At 43.8% G+C, this 12,431-nt stretch overlaps 1 protein-coding gene across 5 annotated transcripts in view; it reads right to left on the reverse strand.

Annotated features, from left to right (window-relative positions):
* Positions 1–7,216, reverse strand: part of grid2 (glutamate receptor, ionotropic, delta 2) — a 356,741-nt gene extending 349,525 nt beyond the window's left edge. For 2 of the 5 annotated variants that reach the window (XR_007962806.1, XM_052068610.1), the window contains exon 1: positions 6,382–7,212. Coding sequence is in view for 4 of the 5 variants with exons in the window: in XM_052068610.1 (XP_051924570.1) it covers positions 6,382–6,469 (88 nt within the window). In the remaining variant the exon portion in view is untranslated. Of the gene's footprint in view, positions 1–6,381 lie in introns of all 5 variants that reach the window. The other 3 variants (XM_052068607.1, XM_052068609.1, XM_052068608.1) reach the window with 3 other exon arrangements.
* Between the last annotated feature and the right edge of the window lie 5,215 nt (positions 7,217–12,431).

The raw sequence follows: 12,431 nt of genomic DNA on the forward strand, positions 1-12,431 counted from the left end.
CTTCATCGGCAGCCGAGGATGACAACAAACGCAGCCACGGTTTTTCTCAGAGCCTATATAGTATTTTTGGCGCTTCCGTCGCGTCAGTTCGCCTTGCCCTCTAACATTGTGTCGCTTTCTTCCTCTGTGACCCATTGAAGAGATGTTCCCTAGCATGTACACGTTCACACACACACACACACACACACGTGTCTATTGCTCGGCTTCCCCAGACATCACACAGGGCCCGCAAGAAACGACGGGATGTTACATGAACCGGATGCTTTTTTTTTTCCCACCTCTGTGAATCATGCACATGTTGGGGGGGGAAAAAAGAAAAAGAAACATTGGCATACAAGCATTCCGAGATATGAGGTGCTAAATCTTCCCGGTCAAAGATAGCGTGGACCAGCGTGTCTGTCAGCACTCACCGATGCATAACTCAAAAGACGTGACATTAATAGACGGCGTCTAGCAGCCGCCGCTCATGTGTTGCGTTCATGGGCCGCATAAGAGAAATTTACAACACGAGCTGGTTGTGGAGGCACTGATAGCACAGAGAGAAATTCACTGGGTTTGAGTCTCAATTGCCTCTGTACGACAAAGCCACTTTATGGAGCACGTGGACACGCGTGTGCATCGAAATGAAAGATTCATGTCCTCACCACAAGCAATGACATATTTACTTTCCAGCTTCACGATTGCATAAATTTACACCACTCCCATTTAATTGTGTACTGCTTGGCAAAAGTGGCCCACTTGTGACCAACCCACCTTGCCAGTGAAGACCAAGACCACTCTTGGGTGTTCCTCATCAAAATAAAGCGGGAAAACACAAATACAAGACTGCATTAAGGCCATCAGTCAGAATCAGAAATGCCAACGAGTGAATATGCCGCGCAGAACAAGCTTCTGCTGTAATTACTTCCCAGCATAGGAAACTACGTCTGAGGCGAATAATTGTACGTGTGTCGATTGTTGTCATTTATAGCCTGATTTTCTCCAATGTAATCCTTGCATTCATGATGAATCCAATCAACCAATGAGCAACCAGCTGTTGTCATGACAACACCATCAGCCGTCTTTCGACTGCTGAAGCAGCAAGTGGCTCATTCTCCAAGGTTCATTCGCGTTTGTCAAAGGGTCACGTATGCTGCATGTAGTGTTTCCACAATACAATTTTACCTTTTTCTTGCAGAAAAGGCAAATGGCAGGCGGTCAGGCCAGGGTGCACACTAATGCTCACCGGGATCCAATTTCCCACCGACTTCAAACACAATATACAGTGTAGAAAATGGACATTCGCTATATTCTGCAGCAGGCCATAAAACAAAACCAGCTCTAATGCATGCCTCTCCGCTCTTGCCACCTCATTTGAATATTCGATGCCCTTGGCATTTAACCCTTTCATGCACCCTGGAATCTGATAACATGAGAAGCTGTCCACTATAGTCACCGCTGTCCCTCAAAGGGTTAAAATGTGTTAGTCACCATGATGGAAACTTAGGAGCAATGCAGCTGTCAAGGTAGGATAAACAAATAATGCACTGTTCTGCGGCGCGAATGAGAGAGATAGCTCCTTCCAATGCATGCGATACAATGCAAAAAAATAAAATCAATAAAAAAGGTTGTTCACTGCAGGATTTAATGTGACTGCATAAATCAAGCGGTGTAACTAATCAAGAGGCACCACACCGCCACTCGTCTCTGCATGTCAATACAAGCGGTCCTCATAAAGCAAAAGTGAGGAGCGGGGGTGGTGGAGCATTGCCATGCAGCACACGACGCGCACAGGGACACGAGGCGAGTTCTCCTCCGCACACTCCCCATCCTTGTGCATGTTGATCACCACGTAGGGAGATGCCAGCCGGCCAGCTCGGATCACTTGAAACTGCATTGCTACAAAAACAACAGCAAGTCCTTTGACAAGGAGAACAGAACTTTAAAAATCGAAGACTATTATCACATGTTTTATTTTTATGGTCACAAAGGCTAAAGGCCTAAAATAGTATTTGGAAGGCTGGTATGGCCATTTTGCTATTTCTGGATCGTTCTGCCCAACATACCGTATTTTCCGCATGATAAGGTGCTTCGGAGTATAAGGTGCACCTTCAATGAATGGCCTATTTTGTGTTCATGTATAGGGTGAACATTATAAGGCACATAGAATAGAAGCCACAATAGTGGCTGTGATTAGGTTATGCATCCACCAGATGGAGCTTCTCTAAAAGGAATACAATACAATGCAGCTTTATTTATATAGCGCTTTCAAACCGCTGCAGCTGTATCAAAGAGCTTTACAGAACATTTAAAATACTACATCCAAGAAATCTGAATATTGATCCATGTATAAGTTGCGTCAAAATATAAGGCAGTGTTGGCTTTTGAGAAAATTGAATGCTTCGAGGTGTGCCTGATGGTGTGGAAAATACGGTAATTGTACAGACTAAAAATAATTCAGAAAAAAATTTTGGGAAATGGACCTAATTTGGGCTCCATCTTAAAATGGTATCGGGTTTTAAACCATTTGAGAATATTCCGGGCACATGTGAGACTTTCGTTTCACCTAAACCGATTCTTAGCTTGTATCAACTGGCGCATTCCGGTGCCTAACTGATGAGGTGGTGTGCTTCAAGGACACATCTGGCTACAAAATGGAGAAAGTTACACGAGCATGAGTACATATGGGCAGAATACACACTTTACCACCAAATAACATGAATGCGATCAAATTAGGTCTTGCAGCGCTTTCTGGGTAGTGTTAAGTGTCAGCTGTGCTTGTGTTAAATGGACGGTGTACTGTAGGCATGAAGTTCATTACTCATGGTTCGAAAATCATGTCAGAAAATAGGTACGTGCATTATAAGAACTATTCACGTCAGCGGTATAGTGACAGTATTAGGGACCCGAGATTAAATTGAGGGGTGAAAAACTGTCTAAATACAGCCAAGGGGCGCGCAAATCCCCTCCCACCCCCCATTCAACCCCTCCTCCCCTTTGATATACGTCCCGCTGGCCTCGCCTTCCCTCAATCCATCTTTAGCAGCAACAAAGAGATTAAAGAGGGATTACTTTTGACATGTCAATGTGATGCGCCTGTGGGCTATGCTATTTTTTTTTTTTTTTTTTTTTTACCTTTGTCATGCAGTTCTAAGTCAATACGATGCTTGCGCACACACACAGCAAAACATACACACACAGGTCAGAGTGAAGTAAAGAGGTTTGCTCCATGCTAAAATCCCAACATGCCCCTCAGTGTCACGTCCCTTTCCTTGAAACACTTGTGAGAAAAAGCAATCCTCTCATGCACTGTGGCTTCTGGCCGCGGTGCTGAGGGGGTAAGAAGAGATGGATTGGCAAGGGAAGGAGACAGACAGTATTGTTTCATTCTTTTGTTTTGTTGTTTGTTTGTCCGTGACAATCTTTTGTTGCAATCCAAAGTTCGTTTGGCGAGCAATTAAATGAAGTATTGATCACGAGGCAACATGGCAGAGGAAATAAAAGAGAAGAAGAACTCAAATCAAATAAGTGAAACCAGGTTGCACTGAAATGTGTTTGTGCGAGAGCCCCCGTAATGCGGTGCTTCAATGAGTCGTAACTAGAGGAGGAATAAAGGCGGCTCGCATTCACGAAACCACCACAAGGCTTTCATTGTCTTTCGAACAGAAAATGCTTGCTTGTCTGGTTTGCACAAATAAAGACAAGTAAGAACTTGCTGAGTAGGATTTTATACAAAAGGAAAAGCCGGTCCATTTGTCGGGAAAATTACATTTATGGATAAGTTGAAAAATTGTTGAATTTTGCCTCTGTATAAGAATGCGACTCAAAGACAGACTGATTCATTTTGGGAACCAAAGTACAGATTGAGGAATCTCGACCTGCTAATTCGTGTAATTAAATTCCAAAACAATTTTGGATAAAATGTGGGTGTGTGGCTTGTGGATGTTCCCATAAACGGGGTTATGATCTTGTCCTACATTCAGAATCTAAACCAGACTGTGTTTGGAAAAAAAAAAGGACACAATTCTGGATGAAAATTGATGGAATTTTGGTGCATTTGGTGCTCTAGTATGATTCCAAACCTTTTCAGCGCAATCTAGATTCAGAATCCGGCCCCATTTTTGTAACACAGACATGAAGCTGCCTGTAATTTTCATTTAAATTATGGCATTATGGCAAAAAATACATTCAATCAACCTTCAACTGCTTTCAGTTCCGTCTTATTGTTGGTAAGCATACAGAGAAAGGTTACATGCTGTCTCCGTAGGCACGAGATTTAACATTCCAATGTAAGTGTGTCAGAAGGATGAGGTTTCCGTGTCGTGCGGCGAGACACTTGCGGAACACGCCGCTGCTGCTGGGATGAGACCAGAGAGTCACGTGGTGATCCGCTGAACTGCTGGATTAGAGATTCCTGCCTCGCCTCACTGTGGCATGTGGCACCTCCACTGTTGTGGGGGAACCTCCTGCTGCACTCATGTCCTAACAATTCAATGCTAGTCCAAATGAAGCATCTCTTTGCATTAAGTCAATGCAATTGCTGTTTTGAGTGTCGATTTTCAGGCAATTTTACTTTCTTCTGATAATTCGATTCGGGTAGTAGGCGGGGTGCACCCTGAACTGGATGCGAGCCAATCGCAGGGCACACATCAACAAACTACCATTTGCGCTCACACTCACGCCGAGGGAAAATTTCCATTAACCTGCCATGAATGTTTTGGGAATGTGGATAGCTGGAGTACCCGGAGAAAACCCACGCAGGCACGGGGAGAACATGCAAACTTCACACAGGAATGCCGGAGCTGGAATCGAACCCTGCACCTCTGCGCCGTGAGGCGGACGCGCTATACCAGTCAACACCGTGCCGCCATCAGAACACTGATTAGCGCTCAACTGTTGTATTGCGATATCATTGGCAAAAAAATCTAAATCCTATCATCACTGTATCATGATACCGCTGGCAAAATAATCCAGTATCCTACTTAGAGTGTGCAAACAAATCAGTCCAAAAGATTCCTCGAGTTTTGATCCAATTTATCAATTATGTAATGGCTCAATCGTGATAGACAGCATGCTCGCGACACTCGGGAGGATTAAAGTGGATCAGGAAATGGATGGATGAATGATACATGATATCAACATTGGGAAAATATCTTGCAGTGAGCCAATAAGTCACTAAACTACTTTTTCAAGCTAAATTATGCTGGATCTGGATTATCATTGACAAAATCTCAAATTGCAAGTCTGCCTGATGCCGTTTTCATGAGCAATTGTCATTGACATCGCAATTTCAACCCCTGTAGCCCGACGGCCGCCTCCTCTCCCCACATGTTGGACCTCACATTGATTCCACTCTTGACAAATTTCAACCAGAGACCCGCTTTTGGCGCCAAAAATTGATCAAAAATTGAAAGAATTGATCAAATTGATCGTTGGTGGTTCTACCCCCTGGACACCATCATCTTATCTCAGATTAATCCAGTAAACTATACCATCGATGCCATTTTAACCATGCAGGATGCAGTCCAAATACATTCCCAAATGGCCAGGTGCTCATCACGATAGCGTCTCAGACTCACACACACACACACGTATCCACTTGCACTCACTCTCTGTCTCTCTCTCAAGCTCTCAGGCCATTCAAGTTGCGCAATCGTTATGCACACCCACCAGCATCTACCACCATGTCTTCCCACCATCCACATCTCCTAAATCTGCACTCATGACACTCAAAGAGGGTGGGAAAGCTTTTCCTTTGCAAGTTAAATGTATTGGCAGGTAATTTTTGGGATGACAATTTTTTTTGTTTTTAGAACTGCAGACAGAGCAGGCCGTATCAAATGCTCTGGCAGGCCGCATTTGACCCACGGGCTTTGGGTTTCAACCCCCCCCCCCCCTGTTCTAATGCAACAGTGCCACACTTTGGAGGCAGCAAAGACGACGGGACGTGATTTATGCCTCTCTCCCTTTCTCTTGCTCTCTGTGCTGGCACTGCGGATGCCTGCGATGGATATTATGGGTACGCTCACTGCAATTTTTGAAAATGTATCTTTTTCATGACATCACTTTGATCATCATAATAAAAAAATAACAGACAAAAAAAAACAACACCTGTTTTCCCCTATTGTGAAATCACTCAGGATGACATTCAGGATGTGTCGCACCCTTCGGATCTTTTATATTGATTAACCCGCGGAGAAAGCCGACACCTCCTTCTACAAGGAGATGCGTGCATTTGAAGTTCAGGGTCAAGTTAAAATGAAAAGTTGACGCATATAGGAGACTTTATTTATTTTTTTGTTTATTTGTTTTGTAGCAGAATGCAACCATGCAAAATTTGGGATCCAAAACCAAGACAAATGGTCCTAAAAAAAATAGCAGTACGTAAATATTCTTACTCACCAATGTGGATGATGGAGTCCGAGAGCGCACACTTCCACTCGTGGCTCCAAAAGACAGCCATGAGCAACACAGCGCAAAGAATTCTCATGGTGTCCAAACAGATCGATGGATTGACAAGATGAATAGATAGTCTCCTCCCTATTTAAAAGCAGAAAGAATCCAAGAAACAGGCGAGCCTTTTTTTTTTAGTCCATCTGTAAGGAGCAGATCATGTTTCACAAGGATGCAAGTAGAAGAGGAGAAGGAAGAGGAGGAGGGGGGATAAGTCCTGGTCCTCCCCGGTGTTAAATCATAGCATGGCCAAGAGGAGAGCGAAGCGCGAAAGCCGCAGACGGCGAGCTGCAGCGGAGGGAGGAGAGAGCAAATCTGCAAGCTTTCGATGTCTCAGCTTCACCCTTTATTGTTGCCCCCTCTACAAATTCGCCGCAAAATCCAAACTCAATGGAGCAACCCAAAAACCAAAACTTCTAGCATCTTTCTTTCCCCCATTGGTTCCCCAGTCACTTCCAGAGCACACACACTTTTAGTCCGAGGCTGGAATACACACCATATTCCCAAACCGAGGAGGGGAAAATGCTCCAAGGTAAAAAAAGAAAAAAAAATGAGCTGTACAATGTACACTTTTCTTTTCCACAGCAGGATAACCGGATCCGAAAAGAGAAAGAGCAGCAGTGATGATGCGAACAGCCTCGCTCCTCGCTCCGCACTCTGTATGCGGGGACTCACGTCGAGCCCCGGCGTGCGCACACAGAGGATGGGGAAGGGGAGGTACGTTGTGTCCCTGCGTGTGTTTGGGGGGATAGAGAGAGAGAGAGAGAGAGAGAAAGAGAGAGAGAGAGCTAGTGAGCGGTGTGGCATTACATTGATGATGAGGACCATGGATGCTCACTCATCTTGTCAATCAACCTATCCTCTCTCTCTCTCTCTCTCTCTCTCTCTCTCTCTCTCTCTCTCTCTCTAATAAACATCTACATTCAAAGCAGATGACTGCCCCCTGATAAATAGTGCCGCTCCACTCCCCCTCCATCCCCCTCAAATGTTAGCTTTGACTATAAAGCTGCTTGAATGACAAACCGGTGGTGATGGTGACGGTGCCTGTTAGATACAGTCAGCAGGAACAGGGACAACCAACAGGTGTCCTACATTGTCTATCACAGTTGCATATACTTTTTGAAAAACAAATGCCCACAAAGCTGTTTGAATGACAAACCAGAGGCACTTACATGGTGACTTTACCATTGGACAGAGACAGCAGGAACAGGGACATACCTCGATCCATCTGTTTTTGACAGTGCTTAGACTCACAGCGTCACAGGTGATCGGGAGAATATTCCAGCTAGCTTTGGCCAAGAAGCAGGATTAAACCCTATATGGTCGCCGGTCAATCAGTGGGGAAGAGCAAATGAACTCATGATGCTGGCAGCAGAATGAATTCTGAAGTCTTCAAAACCATTTTGGCCGGCAATTTAAAAATGCCTCCAAAGTAATTGGGAGAAGCTTCGTCAGGCAACAAGATGATGAACCAAAACACACTGTCAACACAGCATAGGACTTCATCGGGAGGTGGGATGGCGGAGTGGAAGGTCTTAGACTAGCAAAGTCAATCACCGAACCATAACCCAATCGGGTATGCATATTACCTCTTCCAGAAGAGACGGAATGGAGATACCCTCAGAAACAAACAAGAACTGAAGGAGGCTGCAGAAAGGGCCTGGAAAAGCATTTCAAATGAAGAATGCCATAGTCTGATGAAATCCGTGGGTTTAAGGCTGATGCAGTTACTGCAAGTAACGGTTATGCCACAAAGATGGAATGTCATTCACATCAAGTCGGTTTCATAACATCAGTTCCAATGCTCACTTGAAAATGGGCTTTCGACAAGCAAAAGTTGCTCTGTCTTGAGTTGTTTAACAACTCAAGATACATAAACTTCTGAACTTTTGTCTCGTCTTCATCTTTTCTTGTGAAACCCCAACGTCTTCACTATACAACAAGAACACAGGCCTTGACCTTGCCGATGCAGTATTTTTGGAGCGAGTAAAATATTTTGACGCCGCCGCCCATCGAGGCAAAGAAATATATTGCGGCACAAAACCGTCTCACCTTTTCATTCTGATACTTTCTCAGAGGATTTAGCCATCAGTTATTCCTGACATGTCGTCGCCCTCCTCCCCTCTATTGCAATCAAGTGTTTGTCCGCCCGCCGCTGTCCTCCCTGAAGGGTTCCTCTTAATCGGCCTCAGACATTGGATTAGGGATTAGAAGGATTGGGAGCCGCTGGCTAGCCTTGCACAGACGCATTCAAGGAACGGGACAAGAAGAAGGAGAAGGAGAAAAAGTGATAGGCCCACTAATGCCATCAAAGCTGGCCTGGCTTTTGCTCTTGTGGCGCGATTGATTATTACGTGTTTTTTGGAGGGTGCAGCGTCTGGAGTTGTGGAAGGAAAGAATACAGACGGTACTTTTCAATAGGCTTTACGTCAGGGGTGTCAAACTCATTTTTGTCGCGGGCCGCATTGTAGTTATGGTTTCCCTTGCAGGTCCTTTATGAATTTTGGGAAACCATATAAATGTTTAATCACCTCCACATATTACATAGAAACAACATACAACAAATTGATGGATAACTAATTTTAAAATCAGAAGTCAAGAATAATGACTATTATTGTGGATTACATATGCAATTTTGAAATTTTGGTTCAGACTTTCGCAAGCATTATGGAACTTGACATGCTTAATTTGATTTTGCGGGCCATATAAAATGATGTGGTGGGCCAGACCTGGCCCTCGGGCCTCGACTTTGACACCTGTGCTTTACGTGATCGGGGTTTTTGGGGTCAATCAGCGATTAGTGATTAAAAAAACCCAAAACAAAACAATCAACATTTCGATCGGAAGATGGAGCGATATATTTATTTTTAAAACGTGATTTACTCTACGGTCGACCCCCATAGCAAAAATACATTAACATTCGGAATAATAATTGAACCCCTCTCAAAATATAAAAAAAATGCTAATAAACATGAACGGCTTAGACACTATTACTTTTGCCGGAAATGAGAAAGCAACAATGGGAAACATTAGGTCCCTGAGCCATACACAACCCACGGGAGCATTTCAATCGGTCTGCGATCAATTTTTAAATAGAAAAAGAATCTCATCAGAACCAAGACCGCCCCCCACCTCAAAAAAACATCCATTGTAGCATTAAATTTTGTCCTGCCTTCATCATACTTGAGGAAACTGGAGGAAGGAGGGAGGAAAAACCCCAAGCAAAAAATGAGCAACCTTATCACTAATGGAAGCAGAGGCTAACATCAGAGAGCCACGGTTTGATTTTTACTTTGATCAAAAAAGCGTTTCCTTCCCCCCGACAAAAGCAAAAAGCAACCGACCTCAGACCTCAGCCATGTGGTAAAACGCTTCGCCTGCCACTGAGCAAAGAGACGGACATAACCTTGAGATGGCGCTCAGTCAACTGCGCAGCGGAGTTCAAGTCTTGTGTGGAAATGTTTGGCATCCCTTCATCAGTGTAGATGCGATCGTGAAAAGGTTGCTCCAGCCATCACATCATGTACCCTTCCATCATTTTCAGCATTCGGCACACATTCTCAGATTTTACCAAAAGCAACAGCCGCTGAGTTCCTCAAACAGTGGCCTGCCTCACCGCTAAAATTGTCTTCATTCTTCCCAGTTGAGAACATTGATGATAACAAATGACCCAGGGCACTACTGGAGGACGACGTGCCTCGTTCTTGCTCCACTAACGTTTTCATGTATTTGTATTTCCTTCTTTCCTCATTTAATTTTCTTTTTGTGTCATGCCCCACACCTTCGGAATTGTTTTCAGCATTTTGGCCGTGACATTGCTTAGCGGACAGTATTGTACATGGAAACTGGCTCTCTGAACTGTATCCTGGAGAAGAAATAACGAGACGCGACAACGGTATTAAGTGAAGCGAGACAGAGACATGGAACAGGAGATTTCTCAGGGATCCCTCTCTGTATTACTTGCCAACAGACAAACTGCTCAGATTACAATTTTATAATTTTCAGCATGCGTACTGTTTGCGCTAGAAGATTTCAATGATGTCGCTCATCTACTCATAGCTTCGCACAGGATGTTGGACTGTACAATCAAACACGAGCTCCTCCTATAATCCGATATTCTTTACATATGGTGTTATAGCTTTTATATTCCCCATCGAGTTGTTTCCCTGTTAGTGTTCCTCTGGCATCTAGTGGTGATTATTCGCAGTAACCAATTGTAACCTACCCGACACTAATTGACACACACTCAAAACAGACAACTACTTTGCGAGCGCTGCGCAGCCATTATGAAACGAAGATAACACCAAAAGCAAAGTTAACTACTGACTAAACGAAGGAAGGAGACGAGCAAAACTTCGAAGGATATTTAGACCCTTGTGGATGTGAGCCAGGAGGTCTATTTGCCTTTTTGTTAAATCAATTGTCTTCATAACTTTTGTCTTTCATTTCTTGTTTTGTAATGCCATTTGTATTTCTAGGTTTCATGTCCGTGTTTGTGACCAGTTCTCATCGTTACTGCCGAAGAGGTTGTGAAAGCTCGATCAGTAAAGCTATATTTGATTGTATTCCTTTAGCGTAGCTCCATCTAGTGGACGCACAGCGCCACTGCACCGCAGCCACTATTGTAGCTTCTATTCTATGCGTCTTATCATGCAGTGCGCCTATACATGAAAACAGTTTTAAAATAGGCCATTCATTGAACATGCGCCTTATAATCCGACACGCCTTACGTTACAGATAATACGGTATTCAAGCAGACAACTTCTTGTGCGAAACTGTCTTTAAATGCCTTTATTGACTAGCTTCAGAGCCTCTGAGTGCAAATGAGAGTTCGATACAGAGCTGTGGAAAAATCACTTGAGCGACCACAAATAGAGACCGCAAGGTAGCTTTTGAAAGACGCTGCACTCTCCGTGAGAGGATTTGTTCTCTGTCAAACTAAAAACTTTGCAAGATTAGGTTTGTTTAAAAAAAAAAAGATGTTTAAGGCTGGATGCGTTCCTTTGTTTTTATCTTTTCTCTGCAAAAAGTAAATGTCAAGGTGCTGTGTAAATGTCAGTCTTTTCATAGCTACCAATATTTTAACTGTTTATAGACGTCCATTCAGGGACAAGCGCTGCAAATTATCTTTTGCCGTTAGCACGAGAATGCACACATCAGACTGATGTGACACCATATGACGATATTTTTGTATCTGCCCTTCTCAAGTAAAACCAATAAAATGGGTAGGCTCCACAACGCTGTGCGCATTGAAGTTTATGAGATGAAATAGTTTTTTTTCCAATCTGACTATTTGTATAAATAAAGGCCTCAAGAAGACACCGCCACGCCATCTGCAATGGATGAAAAAAAAAACAGAAACTTTATTATTTGCGGAGGCCTAGTTTAGCCACAAAGGCAGTTAGGCCAGCCGGTCACAGCTAGAAAAACAAGCGCTCACACCTATATTCATCCTGTGGACAATTTAGAGTCATCACTGAAACTGCTATGCCTGTTTTTGGAATGTGGAAGCCAGAACACAGGAAGGCCAGGGATTTAAATCCACAACCTCTCGACTGTGAGGCAGACCTGCGGACCACCACTACCATGCTGAACCTATTCAATGATGTCTTCATATGTAAAATTGTCAATGGATGCGTCCAAATTCACAGGCTGTCAAACGTAAACAGAAGTAATGTGGATGAGAGTAACATAAATTGCTTGAGGAGGACTAGATCATGAAAATTACTTTGAGATCCAATTCAGAGAAATTAAAATACATTACAAGAACTACATCTTACAACTGAAATACAAAACGCGAACAATAGTGCAGTGAAACAGAAACACCAAGTCTGGATAATCAAACACCCATAAATAATTCACTGATTATTATTGGCGACGGGTATGCAGGCCGGAGGGAAGGCCCTCGACTACTATCCGCCGGAGACACACAAAAGCAGAATCGTGACACAGGCTATGACCTTTGGCCACATGACGCCACTTCCGGCGTGACTCCACTG

This window comes from Hippocampus zosterae, chromosome 6 (assembly GCF_025434085.1).
Source record: "Hippocampus zosterae strain Florida chromosome 6, ASM2543408v3, whole genome shotgun sequence".
Classification (NCBI taxonomy): Eukaryota; Metazoa; Chordata; class Actinopteri; order Syngnathiformes; family Syngnathidae; genus Hippocampus; species Hippocampus zosterae.